The sequence below is a fragment of the Macrotis lagotis genome, chromosome 1 (genome assembly GCF_037893015.1).
Source record: "Macrotis lagotis isolate mMagLag1 chromosome 1, bilby.v1.9.chrom.fasta, whole genome shotgun sequence".
In the NCBI taxonomy this organism is placed as follows: domain Eukaryota; kingdom Metazoa; phylum Chordata; class Mammalia; order Peramelemorphia; family Peramelidae; genus Macrotis; species Macrotis lagotis.
Genome location: NC_133658.1, coordinates 292,543,601 through 292,566,015, shown reverse-complemented (window position 1 = coordinate 292,566,015; position 22,415 = coordinate 292,543,601). Strand labels below are relative to the sequence as shown.

Sequence of the window (22,415 nt, the reverse complement as noted above, 5' to 3'; positions counted from 1 at the left end):
GACGCTATTTTGGATGCAAATCGGCACCTTCTCTGCAACTTAGTAAGTCCAGGGTGTCGGAAATAGAGTTTGAACCCAAGTCTTCCTGACTCCAAGGCCAATTACTTCTCTAGGCCATGCTACCTCAGATTGTTTGTTTACTGTAACTGGCCTCAGGCCCCACAAGCTTGACTATTTTCTGGGTTACCAGACACAAAGATTGGACCATAAACAGACCCCAGAATCTTTCGGTGTGAACTGTGGTACAGCTACTTTTCCTTGATAGGAATGAATCTCTCAGATGATTCAATCATCAGTAAGCCCAGCCCACCCTACCCATTCATCTATCAATTAAATGAAAGTGGATGACTTAATAATAGGGGCAAATAACCTTTATTTTCCATAGGCTATGAGGTCCAGGAATCCCATCCTTCCCCAATAAAGACTCTTGACACCCCCTCCACTTTGCACAAAAATGTATTTCTGTGACATCCCAAGTTACAGACACTTACACAGGACCTGGGTGCTCATTCAAAGCAATAGGCTGTGCCAAGATCCTCATAGCAGGGACAGTCCAGGTTGGGGGTAGGGGGGGTTACACTGTAGGGAAATATCCAGTTCCCCTGGTGGGCGATCTGGCAAATAGTTAAAACTCAAGCTCACTACCAGGACTGGAAAATTCAGAGTTCACCCAACAGACTCACCCTGATTGAGAGCTGAGCATGAGAAAAGCAAGGAGAAAAAGAGATTTCGATTCTCCTACACCATCCTATTTCACACAGAGATAAACACTCAGGGAAATGGCTAGCAAGTAGGACTGGGAAGGAGGAAGAGGAGAAAAGATTTTTTGAGTGGTTGGCTTCTAAGTACATCTCATTGACAACCCCCTGCCCCCAACCCGTCCAAACTTAAAACAATTCAAAATTACACCAAAAAAAAAAAAAATTGAGAGGGTTTGGAACAAAATATTTAAAAACATATACAAGTCTCACACTGTCCAAAACAAAGCACAGACATTCCAAAGGAAAAGTCAGAGATTACAATGCCCCATGGTACTGCCTGCTCCCAGTGGGATGGGTTAGGCTGTACCACTGAAAAGTGTCTGTTGTGCTGGTCTGGAGAAATGTCTATTGCCACAGTGTTGGCCTGGGGGGAGTTGCCCCACTCTTGATGCAGAACTTCTAATGCAAATTAGAGTCTGAGTCTTAGTGAGGAAAAGGTAAGCTGGGAATGAGGGCTCTATCTTGGCAAGCTCTCACTTCCAGCTGCCCCTCAGGTCTCCTCCAGCTGCTCTGAGTCTTTCCTCCAGGCTTTCAGCCGCCGCAGGGAAGCAGGGACAGGGTTGTCAGTTTCCAAGGGCAAATTGGGGGGTAAACTGGGAAGCATGGCTAGCTCTGCTATCCTGGGAGGAATGCCTGAGACAGGCAAGCCCTTGAGGAGCTCCAGGGACTTGGAGGCAGGCATCTTAAGTATGTCATCTGCTCGGGTGGCAGAAGAATCTGTCCCTGCTCTATCTTCTAAGGGAGGAAGAGATTCTTCACTCCCCTTTTATTTGAAGAGGAGGGAGACCTGGGTCATAGCAGGAGAGGGAAAAGAAAGGGAGTAGCTTAATGTCACCTTAGCAGCATGGCTTCAGAGAGGGTATATATCTGTGGCTTGCAAAAACCAATGCAAAAAAAATCACCATGAAAATAGTGGACAGCATACTAGTCTTTCCAAAGGGGTAAAGGTGATTCTGAGATTACAAAGGCTAAAGACATCTGTCCATTATGAATTTCCTAATCAACACTGTCTATGCCTTGGTACTGTGAATGGCTCTGTGCTTTGCCTCTAACAGTCAACAGCCAAGGATCCTGGGCCTTCTAGGACCTCTTCAGGGTTTGTTCTAAGACCCTGTGTTCTTTTACTGCCAAGCCTCAAACTCTACCAGCCTCATCAGCTTCCACCAGGTCTAACTGAGAGCCTAGCTTAGGCTCCTAGCTATGCCAGGGGTCTGGTGCAGGGGACCAGAGACGGCTGATGTCTTGCACAACAGAAGAGGGACAATGGAAATAATGGAAATAAAAGAAGAGACCTAAAAGTCACAATCTTCCAAGCTTAGAGCCAGTAGGTGAGTGGTAGGGAAAAGGGAATGAATATTGGAGGCTCTCTGTGGGCTTAAAAAGGCCAAAGAATGTTGAAAGGACTTGGTGGAGCGGGGGATGTTTCTTTTGTTTTTGTACAGAAATCATACACACAAAACTTCAATTCACACTTCCTAACAAAAAATTATATATATATATAATGTGTGTGTGTATATATATATATATATATATATATATATATATATATATATATATATCGCTAATGTTAAGGAAAAGCATTGGTTGTGCAAAAGTTCCCCCAGTGCACCTTCATCTCATTGGGGTCCCACACGCACAGGATGGGGGCCTTCCGACAGCCAGGCTGGTGAGAATTCCTCCCTAGATACAGTAATTTAGAGAGAAGTTGGGACCTGTGTGGGCCAGAATCAGGAGGGCCCATTGTCTCTATCTGGATGTATCCATGTTCTCCTCCTTAAAGTTACTGCAGTGCTCTATCACTTTCCTGAGGATGACACAAGGAGAATGGGAAGTATGATTTAGTCACAGGGTCTAGAAAAAAGTTTTAAGGTACCATTAGTGAGCACTGTATGCTAATGTATGCCTAGATACATTAGGTAGCCAGAAAGATCAGACTGATAGCATTAGGACATGGACCACAGGACCACTACTTCTATATGCTATAACCAGAGAAGCATTTGGTTAATCTCATTATCTTTTAATCATCCTTCTTTATTCCCACTTTTTTCTTTCCCCCTACTTGGCAGCCAGACTCTGAAAGGCATCATTCAGTGTTACTTCCATTTCCTCTCACCATGGTCTCCCCTTCAGCCTATCCATCTGATTCAAACCAAAATGATTTTCAGAGTTCAAACTCCTTTTCTACTGCTCCTCTGGCCAACATAGTTCACTACCTGTTCAATTCTTGTTCATGTCTATCATTCTTTTCCATCTAGAACAGACAGTGTTCCTTTAGCCCAATAGGAGAAAGGACTAAGTGGGGATTTCAAACTTGTCTGTTTTGAAGAAAAAAGAATGGCTACTTTTCTGAAACTACCAAGATTCTCCTGTCTAAACTAGTGCTAGGTTCAATTTTTTTTCTTGTCTGGACCTATGATTTCATTCACATTAGAAACTCTGGGTGAGGAACTTCTTACCAATGTAGATCAGCACCTTCTCTACAACTGGAACCTTAGAGAGCTGTTGGGGAAACTGAGGGTTTTAAATGACTTTCCTGGAAGTCACACAGTCAGAATGTCAGAGGTGGGAATTAAACCTAGGTCATGGGCTCTAACGCAAGCTCATTTCTCCATCCCCTCCAATACTGGACTAAAGGAATATCAGAAAGCTCAAGTTCTCTATTTGGCACAGACATAAGCATAGCATAGCAGTAACCTTTAGAATCTCTCTATATGTACTAAAAAACTAGACCTAAAGTGATTTTAGGTATTATTGATTAACATCTTTAGTAGTGATCTGAGTACTATTTTTATAAAATTAACTCTGAATGCTACTTAGTTTCAAATTTATAAATTCACTCCAACTCTGTTCTGCCTTAATTTTTATAATTTATTTTTAGAGATCATACTGTACCTATTCTTTGTTCTCTAAGTCTTACAACAGCGTTTGACCAAGAACAATAAAAAAATTCTAATTTGGTGCCAACACCCAGAGATGACAAAATAGTATGGAGACCATGGAGGGGTAGGGTTGGGAGGCAGGAAACAAGATAACTTGGTTCAGAAAATGAAAGCAATCCCCTATCTCCACACAGAGTTTGGCACAGAGGGTCCAATGTGATGGGGTTGTCCATTACCCAGTTCATCTTCCAATTATTCATTTTAGCTGCCCTTGTTCTAATCCCACCTGTCAATGTCTCAAGGAAATGAATTTTACCCACTAAGGGTTATGAGGCTCTGCACTTGTCTTATCATTGGTGAACCCCAGGATATCCCAATTCTACAAAATTACAGTTGCTTGCAGTTAAATAGTAAGACAACTCCTTTGTTTCCTACCGGGCCATTTCCTTGGTCTCCTGTCGGGCAGAAGCCATTTTGATCATGTCCCTCAGAAGTGGCATGCCGCCTTCTTTGATCAGCAGGGGGCAGTACTTGTCAGCTGTGTGGAGGAAAGAAGGCCATAAGTCAAAGGAAATTTGACAAGAATTTATAAAGTACCCACAGAATAAAAGGTCTTTTATTCAGGTACTGTAGGTAATACAAAGATCTACAAAAGATCAGTCCCTGGCCTCCAAAAGCTTACAATTTGAGAGCTACAATAAAAATAACTCATATTTAATTAGTGTTTTTATGATTTACAAAGTATAAAATACATTATTTCATTTTTAGCCAAAGGATTATTACATCCTATGAAGTAGGTAATATAGGCAGACAAATCAGGATAGGTCTCTTAACCCAAAAACTTAGCTTTGTCCCTACATGCTTTTTTTTTTTTTGCAAGGCAAATGGGGTTAAGTGGCTTGCCCAAGGCCACACAGTTAGGTAATTATTAAGTGTCTGAGGCCTGATTTGAACTCAGGTACTCCTGACTCCAGGGCCGGTGCTCTATCCACTGCACCGCCTAGCTGCCCCATTACATGCCTTCTTTTACCCAAGAGAGAGAATGGAGACATGGCAAGATGGAAAAGCAGATCTAGTATAGAAGGCTTGCTTGCTATGAGTCAGAAGACTGCAAGTACTAAGGCTTTGCTATCTCCTAGCACCTATCTTTCCTAGAATGATTAATTTAGCATGACTCTGCCCAACATAACAGTCCTACTTGGGGAACTGAGATAGGTATCTCTTACAATGACTTTATTCTTCTTTGGTTTTGGCTGCATGTACTGAAAATTAACAATTAAGGGTGGTCAACAAGGCAGAACTATGACTTTTTTAATTTGTTGGAAAACCAAGGGGGAATGCCTCCAAGTTCTTGTGCTAATTGCAATAAATATAACATAATGTCTACATCCCCTATTTTCACATTTCCCAAACATCCGGTTTGTAGCATTATAATTATTGGAACCTGTTGTTTTATAAATCACTCTTAAGATTGCATGCCTTGTCTGCCCTAGTTCAGCTTTAGGTGGTCTAAAAACAAGGACTGGGGCAGCTAAGCGATACAGTGGATAGAGCACCGGCCCTGGAGTCAGGAGGACCTGAGTTCAAATCTGGCCTCAGACACTTAATAATTACCTAGCTGTGTGACCTTGGCCAAGTTACTTAACCCTATTGCCTTGCCAAAACAATAACAACAACAACAAAAGACAAGGACTAAAGCTATAATTTGTGATCATCTCTTCTTAACTCTTCCCAAGCTTTTGAACAAGATGGCTCTATCTTGAGTATCAGATGAGCAGATACTTACGATAAACTGACACAAGGTTGTACAGAGCCCAGGTTGCCCAGTGCTGGCTGACAGGGGATATACCTTGGGGAAGTAGGCGAAGAATTGGCTCAAATGACCTGAAAAGGAAAAAATACCACGACCTCAGTTATTTTTAAAGTAGCTCTCCTTGTGTTTCTATGTATTTTGGATTGTTACTAAGCATCAGGCTGAAGATGATGAAGACTTTTGGGTCACAGAGGACTAGCTATTCATGGCAATAGCATGGAGAAAGACACTGTTCAAATGGGCTGCCAAAAATGTATATTCAATGTCTTGGGTTCAAACTAATCCATTGTGGTGAGTTGATCAAATGAGAGGAAAGAAATGCAACAAGAGATGCAGTGAGATTCAAGTAAAAACTAGGTGGCTAATGAATTTGCAAAACACAAGAAGGGGAGGGACACAACTTTTGTGGTAAAGGAAGAACCTAGAGACAAGAAAGGAACTAAATGGCTTTCCCTGTCTTGGGACTCAGTATTCTAAGGTAAAGGATGAACAGAAGGGGACTGAATGAATTCTATTCCAAACCTTTCACTGGGTGTCATATTATGTACTTCTTTTTCCTCCTACTTTTCTGTAAGTCCAAGCTCCCCAAAATGGGGAGACCTCCTCCTGATTTCCCTAACTTACCTATAATTGATATTTCTCCTGGAGTTGATATCCCAACTCTGGATGGCTGTCCACATTCGTTCTACTACTTCCTCCCGCCGAGGTTCACAAATTCCCCAGGCCTCTGGGCCATCAAACATAATGTGGGAAAGGACACCGCAGGCATTGTAGGACACTTCAATTCCATCTGCTTTACTTTCCAGCAGGTTGCTAATAGGGAGAGGACAGGCAGAGATTGGGAAGGGGTAAAGGTTTTGGCTAACATAACTGGACTAGGAACTAGATCCAACTCAGTGTGGTCATTAGTCCTGAAATGGGGGAGCCAAATTCTAGAAGCACCAACCTGAAGACAGTGATGAACTGTGAAGTCATCAGCTGGGGCCGAAGTTCCTTTACCTCTGCAACGTTCCCCAGGAGTCCTAGCATGTTCCGATGCAGTTCCTGCTTCTCTGGAAACTCCTGGGAAAAGATGGAGAAGCACCTATAGGAGCATGGGCTGGGGGGATGAGGAGGCTTGGTGGCAACCCTTTAAAGCAAAGGTTTTCCCTTTAGGTATGAAAAATTATTTTTCCCCCCATTTCTTTATTTTTCCAACTTATGTAATGGTGGTTTCCAATAATCATTTTTCTTTTGGCAAGGCAATAGGGTTAATTGACTTGCCCAAGGTCACACAGCTAGGTAATTATTACGTCTCTGAGGCTGGATTTGAACTCAGGTCCTCCTGAGTTCAAGGCTGGTGCTTGATTCACTACACCACCTAGATACCCCAACAATCATTTATTTTTTTTACATTTTTCTCCCTCCCTCCTCCCCCCAGCCCCTGACAGAAAGTAATGTAATATTGGTTCTATATCTATAACCATGCTAAACATAGATTAGTTATGGACAATTCTTATGAAAAAATTTACAGGAATTCCATGAACCTGATTAGGAATTAGTGAAAAGCCTCATACTGGTTCAGAGTAGGGCAGATTCTATAGGGGTGTTTCTACAATAGTCTTGCTCATTTCTACTTCTGTTCCCTTTTTCATCCTATTTCCTCTGTTCAAATTTTATTTTCGGGGTCTGAGTCATGTGTTCCCTTCAAGCTTTTCCAAGTGTGTCTGTTCTCATTGATCTTGCCTTCTATCACCCTTTATGGTACTATATAAGTCAATACTTAATTATGCAAAATTTTATGGTATTTTATGTGTTTCTTAAGCAAGAGTCATATTTTCACAATTAAATTGTAAGTCCTTTTTGAGGGCAGGGATCATAGGACTATATTATCTCTCTCTTGTATCCCTCACAGGCACAAGCAGTACAGAACATACACCTAATCATTAGGGACAGGTTAGAAAAATTGATTCTCTTCATCCTGGAAAGGTAAATGCTAAGAGGAAACATGATTGGGGTCTACAGAGACAGAAACAGCATGGGAAGGGGAAAACAAATATTCTCTAAAAATTAGAATTAAAAGGTCTCTTTGAAACTGGAGCAAGAGAAGTTATTTATCATACTGGGACGTCTATGGAATTCATAACACCAAGAGCCAGAAATATAGTGGATCTGAAAAGAGTTGGGACAACTGTGAAAGACTTCTGAATTCTGACATGATCAATTGAGTCTTCAGAAGTGCTGGAATACAAAATGTGTCAAATATTTTCAGATATGGCCTAGGTATTTATTTATTTGCTCAATTTAATTTATTTTTTAAAAGGGAATATTCAATAGGGGATGGTAATGGGAAGTGACCAGAATGTTTAAAAAATTTGGTCACTTTTTCTAAATGGGAGTGCCAGGACATAAATACTAAGAGAAATTGGGACAGACCTAATCTTTGAACTTGACAACAGAGATAGCAACCCTTCCTCCTAAGGACAAATCCCCATACAGTAACTATTGATGACACCAACCCTAAGTGAGACAGACTCAATGCAGCCCTCCCATTACATCTGAGTAATGACTAGACCCTGGAATTGAAGGGTGGCTTTACAACACCAAGACCCCAATTCCCATGTAGTGTCAATGAGTGAATAAAGCCCCAGTGACATGGTTTGCTGGCCCCAGTCTGGCTCATCTGGGCCTGCCCAAGCACTGCTCACCTTCAGGCACTCCAAGAAGAGCTTCATGCCACTATAGTTAAGGAACATCTCACAGTTGTCCGGCGTCTCATCTGTGATGTTCCATAGCGCACTCCAGGAGAACTCCATCACCTGATCACACTGCAGGGGAGAAATCAGCTAAATTTCTGTTATGTCCCAGGGATAAAAAATCCCCAGATAATCAGGACAGGAGGAGCAGAGGCTATGGAAGCCCAACTACAGTCTGAAGGAGAAGCCATTAAAAAGCTATCATGTTATTGCCCCATAAGGAGTTCTGAGGGATGGACCCATGAAACAAACCATTTCCATTTGTTGGAGGGAAGAAGAGTAGATAGTTATTATTTAAGAACTTACTGTTTTGTCCATTAGTTTTTTCTGAATCAACTTTAGCATGGTCTGTAGGCAGAGAAAATGAATTACTAAGTAGGTATCCAAGCATGACTTCTAAAAATTCTAAAGCTGGAAGGGATCTCTATAGCTATTTAGTCTGTCCTTGTTTCCCTTTAAACTAACCCAAGAAGGAAAGTATCAAGTCTGTTTTGAAGGCACTCTAATGGAAGTAGCTCCTCAAACTTCCTTTGGCTGTCCATTCCAATATTTACCGAATGTTCCTAATTAGGAAATCTTTCCCATTATCTAAACTAAATGACAGGCTACAACCTATTCTTTTCCCAGAACACTTTCCCTTTCAACCAAAAGCAAGAAGTACAAGTGAGATTTTGGGGAGGGAATTCATATAGTCCAGGGAAGTTTCCTATTAGCAGAAAATGACCTGCATCCAGGTTAGGTTGTTAACCCCAGGCATTTCACGCACCATGACAAAACCCATCTTGCCCACAGCCTCCTTATGGTCATTGTCCACCTGGCAGACAAGGGCATTGCAGAGGTGCACAGCGATTCGCTGGATTGACTCATCCTGTCGAGTGGGGTTGAGGATGCTGAGCAAGAGTTCATTGACCCTCCGGTACTGGAACTCCAGCTCCTCTGGGATGCTGAAGTTGCAGAGTGTCAGGCAGCAGTTCCGCTGAACCTGGGGAGGGTGGACCAGAAAATGGTGCTCAGTCATGTCCCATCACCCTGACTCTTTTCCTACCTACCCCTCCCATTCCCTTAACTCCAATTCCTCCATGAAGACTTCCCAAACTAACCCTATTTGCCACCCTATCTAAGATACATATATAAATCAACCACAAATTAATCAAGTTTTTCTCAAGCCCCAGCTAGATGCTAGGGGAAAAGAAAGCCCCTGGCCCTTAAGGAGCTCAGTCTAGTTATATAACATCTCAAAAGAATGTTAAAAAATTAGGTGCTAAACTATGTAGTATTGACTCTAAGAAGAGAGAACTATGGCCTGGGGTAGTTGAAGTCTTCCTGGAAGATGAGGGAGTTAAGGACTCAGGTAGAGGGTTGTTGGAGGGCCATCCAGATAGGTAATAACCATGAATAAAGGTTAGAAGAGGGACTAAGAGGAAACCAAAGGTGTCAGGGACAGTAAATAGATTCATCTGAGTAGAGAGGAAGATGTAATGAAATAGAGCAGGTAAGGCCAGATCAATCATAACAAAAATGATACATGGGGTTCTGGAGGCTAAAGTAAATAGAGAGGAGATAGTGGGCAATATAATTCTTTAAGTTCTTAGGGAAAGGGACAGCTTTTCATTTCAACAAATATTTATCAAGTGCCAACTATGCAAAACCCCATAGTAAATGCTGGAGACACAAAGACAGAAATGAAAAATAGTCCCTGGCTTCAAGGAAATGACACTCTACTAGAATATACAACATTTAAACAGCTAAATAAAGGGGGAGGGAGAGTTAGGAAAGAGCTGCAGAAGAAGTAGCACCTTGGCTGAATCAGTAGAAGATATCTGAAAGCAGGAACTGCCTTTCATTTTGTCTTATCCATGTTAGCACAGTTCCTTGGACATGGTAGGTGCTCCACTGAAGGAAGCTAAGGATTCTTAAAGGCAGAGGTGAGGGAAGAAAGGTAGTCTATCCAAAGAGAAGGAAACCAGCCACCACCCAAAGCTGAGCTCAGAGAATCTTGAGCAGATCAGTCAGCTAGAAGTCTCTGAATAGACATTACAAATCACCTTGTTAAATATCATGTATTTCTGTTTCATCTTCCCCATTAGATTGAAAATTCCCTTAGTGCAGACCAGCACAAGCTGGCACATGGAGAGTTCAATTCATGTCAACTACTTTTGGTCTTCAAAACCTTGCAACCTTGACCCTGACAGATATTCAGCTGTAGACAGGGGTTCTCACCGTCACCTCCTGGTAGGATTCCATGCCATTGAGGACCACTTGGATGACTTGCCGGCGGAGCTTGACACTCTGCTCAGGGCGGTACTCTGAGTTGGTGAGATAGAAGAGTGCAGCACTGCCTGTCACTTGAATATTTTTGTCATATTTGTGGCACTTCAGAGCAGTGATGACCAGCTGTTCAGGGAGAAGGAGGAGAGAATGCAGGATTGGAGATACCATTTTAGTTAAGTGGGTGGTTTGGAGTCAGAAGCAAAGTGTCCTGGGGAATCGACACTGTAAGTCAATCTTCCTACGCTGTCATATGTCAACTATGTGTATAACACACCAAGGAGTTTAAGGGAAAAAGGCAATTTTGAAAAACTAGCAGCAGGTGGAGTTAGGCATCTTGGTTGCAGGTTCTACAAGCATCTTAATTCTACCACCTCTACTCCCCAGGGTATTTAGTTCTCCCCTGTTTGTAGCAGAATAGGGCTTAGGTAATTACTCCTCATTTCCATATCCCAGGATCAGCTTTGCTCAGATATTGACTGAATTCTGATGAACCTCCCTCACCCCATGAGATAACAAGCAACCCCAGGACTACCTTCCCAACTTCAGTCCAGATCTAAGAAATCAAGTACTCCAGACTTCCTCTGGGATGGAGACAGAGAAGACTTTGCAAAGTACAGAATCCTTTCCAATAAAGTAATTACAGGGGACCACTAGGATTGTTGTGAGAGAACAATTTGATCTAGGGTAGGGAAGCTCTATAGTAGAGGAAGCTCTGGGAGTGCTGGGGATGGGGAGGTGCTCTGAGCTGAGTGGACTGACCTGTAGGGCTCGGAGTAACTGATTGCAGCGCTCTATTCGGGCGATGTCAAAAAGAAGGTTGATGGCTCGAGAGGTGATTTCTGGTCGATGCTCTGTGTAAGCCTCTATGGCATTTAGCACCTGTTCTTCATTCTTGTCACCGCTTACCTAGTAGTATGCATGGGAAGACGAAAAGGGGGATTCAGTTCAATGGTCTGACTACAGAGTAAAGCAGAGAGAATCCCAAGTGCCTGTATGAACTGAATCCCCAGATTTTAGAATCTCCTGCTTATTCCCTATACTTAAACTTGAGCTTCCTATTTTAGGAGAGCAATTCTTACTTCTTCTGAAAGCACAGGGTGGTGAAGTGCCATGGATTAGGGAAAAGTCAGGAGGGGGCTCCATTCCAAAACCATAGACTACCTTGATTTTTCTAAGACTCTTACCTTGTAGGCTGGAATGTGTGTCAGACGGCACAGGGAAGTCTCAAAAAGCCCAAGAAACTGCAGGGGACGCTTCAGGGCCCTGAAGGGTGTGATGCTGCTCTTACAAGGCTCGATGCTGGGGAGATATGCCATTCAGGAGTCAGTTGCTGCAGTCCCTAAGAGGACCTGCAGATTCTTGCCCCACAGCAAGAAAAGACCACCCTAGACCCTGCCCAAACTAGGAAGCTGAAGTTAGATTTTGCAGAGAGTGGCAGTGCTATCCCAGCTCCCTAGTACTCAATGAGTACTCAGATGAACTACAGAGCAGTGCTAGATCCAAGAGTTTCTTTGAATATATTGGGCATTTGTTTATTGATGGTCAGAGTGAAGCAAGGAAGTGGGGGAAGGAATGCTGGGAATCTGTTTATTTTCTGCCTTTTTTTTTTAGGTTTTTTTTTTTTTTTGCAAGGCAAATGGGGTTAAGTGGCTTGCCCAAGGCCACACAGCTAGGTAATTATTAAGTGTCTGAGACAGGATTTGAACCCAGGTACTCCTGACTCCAGGGCCAGTGCTCTATCCACTACGCCACCTAGCCGCCCCAATTTTCTGCAGTTTTTTAAGGAGTAGAGAAAATAGCTATGTCCTGACCTCTTAGAAACCCTGCCCAGTGACCTGGGAAGTTCCCTGAACTATTTCATGGAGCATGTTCTATCCAAACCCAAGTATTAGGGGAAGTGAATAATCAAAGCTATTTTCCAATAGATGATCACAAGACATTGAAAGGCTCAGAAGATCAGAGAAAGAAAAATGAAATCTAGAATCCTATTCTGAGTAAGCCCTGGGTTAGGGCAAAGAATTTCTTCAATTAATACCATGGCTTAGTATAGCCCAAAGTATAGGTGGTGCAGTAGATAGAGCACCGGCCCTGGAGTCAGGAGTACCTGGGTTCAAATCCAGCCTCAGACACTTAATAATTACCTAACTGTGTGGCCTTGGGCAAGTCACTTAACCCCACTGCCTTGCAAAAAAAAAAAATTAAAAAAAAGTAGCCTAAAGTGAGGTCATCCCTCTAGGAAAATGGATTGGGAATATCTTACTTAGTTCAACTGGTGCAGTTCTTACCTAGTCTGCCCGACTTCCTCATCCATCTTAGAGATGCTGCAGTTTTCTAGCATCATATGGCCAGAGATATCCAGTGACACCAGATTTCCCAACTTCTGAACAAAAAGGCTCAGTACCTTCCTTGTGAGTTTGAATTTATAGTAGCTGGAGAGGCGATCTCTAGAGATGTCCAAGTGCCTGGGGGGACAACAAGAAATTCAGGAGGTCAAGGACTGATCTGCTTGGGTGCCTGATACCCCCTTGATCCAGACCATTCTGGGAACAAACCTGCTGGGACTTGAGTATGCTCCAGAATAACCTTTCAGTTGTATGTTTGAGATGGAGGGGAGAAGTTCTTCAGAGGTGAGCCCTTGCCCTCAATCTGGGGCCTGGAGACCAGAGAAATACAGCTATCTCTGAAAAAAAGCCCCTAATGCCTAAGAAGACTCAGAGTCCCTAAATTATCTCTATCCTGAGGCAACTTTAGGTCACAAGGAAGGTTCTTTTTTTTTGGGAGTCCTCAGACTAAGGGATGTAGGTAAAGGGAGAGGGAGGGAAGATAAAAGGCTCACCGGAGTTTATGGAGCTGAACAATGACACGGATATGCTCATCAGACAGGTCCATGTTGTAGAGAACTAGGGACACCAAACTATCTTTCCACTGAGTCAGGAAGGCAACATCACTGGTCTGGATGCCTGAAAGGTCCAGGGCAGTCAGGGATCGGAGAGGTCGAAGAAGAGACTCCACAGGAATCCCCTCAGTCATTCGGCCAAGGTTGAGGAACCGCAGGCGGCTGAAGCCCTCAAAGGTGAAGTCCTTAACCAATACCTGGCAGGTGGGGTTGACCACACACTCATCCTCACAGCCCCCAGGGTTCTCCTCTTCATAAAAGATGTTCCGGCATCCAAAGAGGCTCAGGGAAACCAGGGTAGGGCTAAAACTACCCAGTGTCTGCAGACTCTTGGCAGTCAGCTTCTCACAGTTGGTCAGGTATAATTCAACCAGATCCTAAAAAAACAAGGAAGGTGTATTAGAATTATAACTGTTCCTTATCCTTCCCATTTTTATGGTATCAGCAGGTAACAGGATAGAATAGGCATCAAAAGCCTGTATTCAGACCTCAGGTCTGTCACTTGTTAGAGTACCCTGAGAAAGTCATTTCCTACTTTTTTTTTTTTAGGTTTTTACAAGGCAAATGGGGTTAAGTGGCTTGCCCAAGGCCACACAGCTAGGAAATTATTAAGTGTCTGAGGCCAGATTTGAACTCAGGTACTTCTGACTCCAGGGCTGGTGCTCTATCCAGTGTGCCACCTAGCCGCCCCCATTTCCTACTTCTTAAGCATCAGTTTCCTCCTTGATAGAACTAAAGAATCTTACTTGTCCTGCTCATATCATTGAGAGTATTGTAAGGCTCAAATGAGATAACAGATGTGAGAGTTCTTCAAAAAATCAAATGTCATACTCAAATATGTATAACATGCATATATTATAACATACAGGAAAGACTGGACTTTCAGAAACTTTTCTTGCTCATGGCTAATATAGGAATATGCATTATGTGATGTCATATGTATAAGTGATATCAAGTTGTTTCCCTCCTCTGAAGGAGGGCGGGAGAGAATTTGGAACAGAAATGTTAAAAAAATGAAAACAATTTTTATATGTAAACTGAGAAATGTTTAACAAAATAAAAATACATTAAATCTTGTCAAATTATTATTTCCTCAACTAGACCAAGAAAAGAGATGGCATCTAATAAAGCCTTTCACTCTCCCTCACACCATTCCTAACCATAGCCTCCAAAGCATCTAACATTGGACTAGTTAACCAGACTGGATATCAGTAAAGTAACCAATGTAAACCTATTTATGATAAGGGTCCCAGAAAGTTGTTTGCACTGACATCAATTTCAAAAGATAAGGGTCAGTCCCCCAAAACCCCAGCTTTTCTTAATAAATACCATATTATGGAGATATCATCCACTGATTTAGACAAGCCTATAATGATCCTATTTCTGTTTTCAGAGTATGATACCAGAAGTAATGTGTTCCAAATCTGACAACACCTTGTATTAAATAAGATTTTCTTTCTCTAAAATTATTACAGTTATCAACTAGACCTTACCCCCCCAGTCTCATTTTTTGCTTTAAAATTCCAGAATGTGGTAAACTAAACCTGTCCCAATTCTCTTCATGATTTTATTTGCAAATTCTGCCTGTTCCATCCACCTACCACTTATCTTTATAGGCCTCATACCAGCTTACCTGCTTTCGAATGGCTTCCAGGTCCTGGTCCTGTACCAAGTCCTCTCGAAGGTGGATACGAGTGAGACGGGTACTTCGGGGGTCTGAGAAGAGGCTGAAGAAACTCTCATGGGGCTCAAAATTACAGTCAGCATTGACTAGTTCCACATACCTGAGAAAGAGGGATTGACTCAGTCCTGAGGTTAGGAGATGAATCAAAGGGAGTATCTTGTACTTGGAATGACTTCCTAGTTCTTCTCTGTCAATCCAAACCCTAAACATCTCTTTCAAGACCCAGTTCCAGTCTCATCTCTTCTAGAACGACTGTGTTCTGATCTGTCAAATAGGAGAGATAACTGCTGCCCTGTCTATGGCCCTGGAATGTTGTGAAGATAAAATACAAATACAGGGTGTATGCCATTTCATGATATATTTGAATCCTTGGTTTTCATATGGCAAACATCCTTCACTATAACTTGACTGCACCTTAGCAGTCTTCATGAGATATTGTGGCCAAAAAATTGTGACCAACACAATTTGGTCTTTGGTTCCTGGTGACCAACTTGGAAATAGGCCACTGCACATTTCGGTTGACCAGTCTTTGGATTAAAGACTTAGGACCATTAAAGACCATAGTTGGAGATTCCAGGCTCTTCCTGGTACTCATCTAAAAAAAGGTGATAAATTTGGAGTGCCCAGGAGTTTTCATTTATCCAAAATGAGCTACACACATAAGCACACCCCCATATACATGTATATCTTTTCCCCACCTCCACTAACCCCTGACCTACTCATTGACAAGCCGGTCACAGATCTCACTGGGTAGGAAGACATCTGGGTGCAGCCGCAAGGTCTCGTTGTCCAGGAGGTAACCTAAGGTCCCCTCTAGATTTCGGAGGCAGAAGTCTGTGCAGAGTGCCATCAGGGACTCAGGGCTGTCCGATGCCATCCTGGGGCTGGGGCACAGGTGTATGGCTTGAGCCGTGGATGCCCCAGGAATGAGATAGAGTTCTGTCCTGGCAGTAGTCACAGAGACATTTGAGGTAGTGACAGCCTGGCAACAAGGAAAACAAGATGAGCAACAACCCAAGGCTGCTCCAATTGAAAAAGCATCCTCTCCTGGCTAAGGGGGTCCCTTTGGCAAACATGGACATATACACAATTGATCAAAGATCAGTTTTCTCTCTGGCGCCACATCTGACAGCAATAATTTCTCATCGTCTTAGAATTGGGGTCAAAATAAGAATCTGGGCCCATGATAGAGTCCTTCAACAGAAATAAGGTGAGTCACTAACATATAGACTTCATTTTAGTCTTTACAACCACATTTTTATGTTACTAGTTGAGAGAGACTTTCCTGGACAATTCCTACCCTTCCATATTAAGGTCATTTTAGTACACCGAAAAATAGTTTCAGGTTGTTTCCTAAGTTTCCAATAGTGAAAAATATGGTCTGTAATACTAAGGATGGTCTTTTTATGTTCTACTCTGCTCCCCTAGGTTAATGGTTACTTTTTTTGGGTGATTCAGTCCTTAACTGCTAGATACATGAGAGAACTCATAGGTAGTACATTCTCATCTTAGGACCCTGTTCTTCCCCAGCTCCCTATAAATTCCTTCTCCTCTGGCTTGGAAGCTTTATAGTTAGACATCATTACCAAAATCAAAAGCTACAGAGAAGTTTGAGTGGGATGGGTTAGAAAAGATCAGAATGATCTTTGTCTGGCTTGTCAACAAGTAGGTAAGGGGTTCTTAGAGGGGAGATGAACATGAATGGATGTGTTTGGTATGGGGGATCAGTACATATATGTGTAGATGTGTGGAAAAGGATCTCAGTTAACTTCTAGAGAGGCTGATCTATCATATTTTTAAGATGGTCACTTGCATGGACCTAGCTCCTTCTGTGCTCGTAGTTGAAGACTGGTTAACCTAAGTGTGGAGAGGTTACTTTCCAAATTGGTTACAAGGTGATGAACTGTTTGAGTGATTAGATATTAGAGTCTGTGCTATGTCCCCCTCCACCATTTCTCAATCTTAAAAAAAAAAATCTTTAAAATTGGAGGGAAAGGCCTTTTTTCCTCCCCCTGGGGAATAATACCTTTTCCACCTAGTCCCTAGGGCTAGAGGCCTCCCTATTCTACATTCTGCTCTTAGATATCTCTGGATGTTTCAGCTGTTGTTGCTATTCCCCTACTATACTTTTCGATGTGGTAGGTTGGCCTGTTTGACCTGGTTCAATTCTTTCATCTCTACTCCATGAATCCTTTCTCTGGCACCTGTTGACCTTGGCAAGGAGGAGGGTTATCTCATGTTCTCACTGTCAGGGCTATTCCAAGGAATCAGAACCCTTGGGAATCCCTGCTTCAGGAAGAAAGCCTTAGCTACCCCCTTCTGTTTCACCTTCAGGGAGTTTTAGACAGAATAGGGTTTGTGTAGCCCTGGGCACTGGGCCTGTGCTCCCACTAGCCTTATGTACCTCATACAATAAGTCCATTGTGTCAACTGTCCCGCTGGCAACGTGACACCCTCAGGGGATGGCACAGTAAACAGGAAGTTGTACTAGGTCTCACTTTGCCAATATTAACTATCACACCCCCCCAAAAAAAAATCCAATGGTGCTAGAGCACCATTGTCCTTAGTCTTGGCGGAGGGGGAAATGGGGAAGGGGCTCCAAGGAGAGCAGGAGGGCAGCTTCTCTGCCTAGTATGTCAGGTTTCCAGAATACTCTCTCCCATCCAACATGGACCTTTTGTTCTAATTATGCCAGCCTCCTCACTATCCACTGAACACCCTGTGCCATCCTGCCCCATGGCTAGATTCATGCAGATTCCCCATCTACAAGGCCCAGGTCACTTCACATTGTTTTTTCTTAGGTCTTCTCTGTGGCTCTGTATTCCTACAAAATTTCTAGCCTGTCCCACTCATTGGCACCAAACATATATTTCTGTGAATTAGCAAATAACTACTCCATGTCTCATCTCCCTAAGTTGAGTATATTGTGATCGTGTCTCATTTTTGCTCTTCTGACCCTGTGATTAATACAATGGAGTTGAGGGTCCATGAATTTCCCTACCATGTTAGTGCCCACTGCATTCTGGGTCCAGTGTTAGTTGCCAGGGGTTACAAGGAAACTGTCACTCAAACTGACACTTACTTCAGGCCAATATCTTGTGAACAAGTATAGTGGGGGTGACACGGGCAAAGGAAATTTCCAAATGCTTTATAAAAATTTGAGGAGAAAGTTGAGAGGATAAAAACTTTCTGATTAGGGAGTAAAGAACAAGTGATGCCCCTTCCTCTGCATTTCAGGAACCAATAAAATTGCCTGCTTGTGGTGGCTTGTGAATACCAGCCAACTTAAGAGACCTATTTTCCATTATTCTGCTGGGCTTAGAGAGCTTGACACCAAGACAAACCAAACAGACTGTACAGGCTGTTGACCTATTCCTTTTTTGTTTGTTTGTTTTTTAGGTTTTTGCAAAGCAATGGGGTTAAGTGGCTTGCCCAAGGCCACACAGCTAGGCAATTATTAAGTGTCTGAGTCTGGAGTTGAACTCAGGTACTCCTGACTCCAGGGCTGGTGCTCTATCTACTACACCACCTAGCCTCCCCTTCCAACCTATTCCTTTTGCCATGCTAATCTGCTTGATTGGGAACAGGGAGGGCTGCAAGGAGAGTTGTTCTAGTCTTGGCACTAGGCTATCCTTAAACAGTGAACCCCAGGGAACAAGAATGTTTTCAACAGAACCCCCCTTAACCCTTTTCCTATCCCCAGAGTTCTCTGGACCCCATCCTATGTTATGGCCAATCCAGAAATTCAGCAACAGAGGATGGTCAAAAAAAAAAAAAAAGGAATAACTATGACAGATTGCTGAAGAGTAATAATGTTTTGTGTTTCTCTAGTCTCCAGGGACTAGAGAAAATGGCTATTTGATAAGAACTGAGGGAATAAATGGAAAGGAGATTGAGATCCACAGAAGGAAAGAAGATCTACAACTTGTCCACAGTTGGTAGAAGAAATGCATTTAGGTCTCCAGATTCAATTCAATTCAATCTCAAAGGAAAGCTGAATTTTTCTTGATGAAGACAGGAAGGGCAAGGCCTTGGAGCAGCTTTAGCCCTGTGAAATATTAACCAAGACACTGGGGGGGGGGGGATCAAAACAAATGCCCTATTTATAGAGGTTGGAAATTCTCCAGAGCCAAAAGAATAACACAGAAAAATAGGTTCAACCCTTAAGGGGAAGAGAATGTATAGTCAGTCTAGAGAGTTTGATTAGATCAGAGAGTAGGAGGTCAGAGTGTAAATCCCCAGATATTTCAATGATTCTCTTAGCACCTAGGAAGCTACTATTGAATCCCAGGAGTACCAGAATACTTTGGCCTAGGTGTCATACTGAAAACAAGGACTGGAGAATGACTAACCCCAGGATGTCAAGATTTAGAACTGAGAATGATCTGAAGGAAATTCTAGGATACTGGGGTATGCCAGGTTTCCAGAATACTCCTTGCCACCCAACATGGATCCTTTGTTCTAATTATACCAATAAAGGAGAAAAGGAGGGGAACATTAGAATGTGGCAAGACCCAAAAGGAGTACTATACCAGAGTGAGATTCAGAATGCCTGGGTCATTCTTGGTTCTGCTACTCTTTTGTCATGACATATGGGCAAGAAGAGCTTTCAATGTAGGCCAGTTTCTTCTTTCTGGACAACAGGTCTCTCTTGGTTTCCTTGGAATCCCTATACCACTTATTGTCCAGTTCATTCTTCTGGCACTTTATACAGACTACCTTGGAATATTACTTAATTTATCTCATCTCATCAATTAGACTCTAAGTTCCAATGGGGGCACTATCTCTATGTGTCCCATAGCTCATTGTACAATGTCTTAAATAAAATCTGTTTGATAAAACCCTTCTCATTCGACAGTTGAGGGTAGAGGAGACAGAAACTATAAAGTCCTGGACCACTATCCATTATATTATTAGTGAGAGTAATGCAGTTGAGTCACATATAGAAAGCTCACATCCAGCCTAGGTGAGAAATCTTGAAAGGTTTCATGTGATCCCTATTTTCCAGCACTGAACCAGGGAGTAAGCAGGGAAGTTCTTTTATTCTATTAATTTATAGAAAAGACTATAGGTGAGAGTCCTGGCAAAGACAATTTCTGAGTTTGGAGAAGACACCAATATAACTACTTCTGATATCTGATAGTATAAGAGAGACAGCTATATTCTTGTCCTAGTTCACTATTAAAATGATGGTATATACAAGTCAAATACTGAGGTTCTAGTGAAATGTAAAAATTATTTTTAAACTCCACATGGTCCTGTATTATATAGTATGTTTGGGAGATTAAGAGCCCAAGGAAGAGACACATTTAAGCCACAATGCAAAAATCTCAGTTTGGAAAACTTAATGCCCTATGGTCAGTGGTATGATAGAGCTGAGTCGGTACCCCTTGGATTTGGAAGACCACTGATCTTTCAAGCTCATCTCAAAGGTCATTCATCTTAGAATTCACTCATGTGTACTAGATTCTATGAATCTATCATAATCATCCAGGATGTATAATAGCTACTACACAGTACTTTAAGACGTACTTTACGTACAGTATCTCAACTGAGTCTCACAACCACTCTGTAATGTAGGTGCTTTAACTATCTCCATTTTACAGATGTGAAAACTGAGGCTTAGAGAGTTAAATGTCCTGCCCAACAGTAAGTATATGGTGCAGAATTCAAATTTAAATCTTTCTGACTTCCAGATTCATTAATCTATCCACTATACCATGAATCTTGGTCCTGCCCTAGTCCTTGACTCAACACAGCAGCACAATCTAAAGAAGTCTGGAAGGGTGGGTAGGTGGGGACTGAGGAAAAGGAGGAGACAATACCAAAGATAAAAAAGATACAAGGTTGGTCACTTTACCATCCTTATTTCTTCCCTCTGCCCATTCCACCCTGTTCCCATTACCAAGACAAAGAGCAGATGGGGTTGCTCGCTGGAATTTAAATTTAGGTTGTGCTTTTGTGACTTCACTTCTTTTTCAAGGTTGTTTTTGATATTTCTTTTTTCTTTTGTCTTTTCTGATTTTACCTGCGTTAAATGTTTCTGGTGTGATTAGTGGCAAGTCTCAGGCAATTCCCACTCTTTTATCCAAAGAATCAGAGGTACAAAATCAAAGAAACAGAAAATCCCTAGATTAGGCTCCATCCACAAAGTCTGAATTTTTGAGTCTGTTGTAGAATATCATTGCAGTTTTCTTTCAAGAGTTGAATTACTAGACTGGTTTCATTTTAAATTAATATTCTACTTCTCTGGCCACTACAAGCTCTAACACCCCAAATTGATGGAAATCCCTTTGCCTTATATATTACATAGAAGCAGTCTTTATTAGGACACCTATTAACTTTTGAGTTTGGAGACTTTAGCACCACTTGGGTCGGGGTAAAAAGAGCTTAAACCCATCATTCATAATTTGGTCCACAGTGAAAAGTTCAAATTTGTAAATTACTGAACGGCATGGATACATTAGCAATATTCGCAGTCTTTTAGCCATTTTATTGGGAGTGGAGGTGGGAGGATGAGGGCCTGGGAAGATTTCACACAGGAAGTGGAATTCCTATCCCAGGCCTTATGGACAAAAGGATGCAACCTTTTCCAGTCCTATTCCATTAGGTGTGTGTGGGGGAGATGAAGGGAAATTTTGGGGAGGAAATCTTGCATCGAGGGAGTGAGAACATGTGCGTGTGGAGGTGGGAGGGAGGACCCGGGGTGAGGAGGCATTTCAGGAGCTTTCGGCTGGAGAAAGTCTGGGTGGCAGTGGGGAGCCGCCGCCCGGGGTGGCTTTCTCAGCAGCCTCGCGGAGGCGCCAGATGGAGGCACCGGGGATCGGGGATGGGACCTGGGGATGGGGGATGCTGGCTTTGAGATCCAACGGGGACAGTGGGGGAGGCAGCGGCTCCTGCACCGGGGGGCCGGGAATCCACTAGCTCCTCTGGGCGCACAAGGGGTTAGCGGGAGAAAAATCGAGGGGGGTCCCAGACTCCAGGGGCCCCGGCGCTTAGGGGAGGGGCGGCGGGGCTGCGGCAGCGCCCCGCCGAGCGCTTCCCGGGACCCACTAGCGGCGGGGGAGGGGGATCTGCTGGATCTCGGAGCCGGGAGAGCCAAGGCGGGCGGGAGGGATCCCGCACTCACCTCCTCCTCCCGGCTGTCGGCGGCGCGTCCGCTCCCTCGGTGCCGGGGCGGCGCGAAACCGGCTCGCCCGCCCGCTGCTGACTCTGGGCCCCGGGCCCCGAGCCCGTCCTCCCGGATCCGATCCCAGCTCTTCCGTCCGCCGCTCGGTAGCTCCGTCTCAAGCTCAGCCGCCGCCGCCGCCGCCGCCGCCGCTGTCAACAAACCCGGAGTCCGTCACTTCCGGGGCCGCCCCTTAGCAACCACGAAC

The 22,415-nt window shown here is 43.2% G+C and overlaps 1 protein-coding gene across 1 annotated transcript; it reads right to left on the bottom strand.

Annotated features, from left to right (window-relative positions):
* Positions 1-334: 334 nt before the first annotated feature.
* ZER1 (zyg-11 related cell cycle regulator) lies at positions 335-22,365 on the bottom strand. The gene is made up of 16 exons (XM_074211012.1): positions 22,169-22,365; positions 15,759-16,021; positions 14,989-15,139; positions 13,296-13,732; positions 12,745-12,921; positions 11,644-11,758; positions 11,219-11,365; positions 10,409-10,582; positions 8,955-9,170; positions 8,495-8,536; positions 8,141-8,260; positions 6,400-6,515; positions 6,078-6,266; positions 5,427-5,524; positions 4,076-4,178; positions 335-2,565 (listed from the first exon to the last, which is right to left on the bottom strand). The coding sequence occupies exons 2-16, from the start codon at positions 15,914-15,916 to the stop codon at positions 2,508-2,510; spliced, it is 2,301 nt and encodes a 766-aa protein (XP_074067113.1). The 5' UTR covers positions 15,917-16,021; positions 22,169-22,365; the 3' UTR covers positions 335-2,507.
* Between the last annotated feature and the right edge of the window lie 50 nt (positions 22,366-22,415).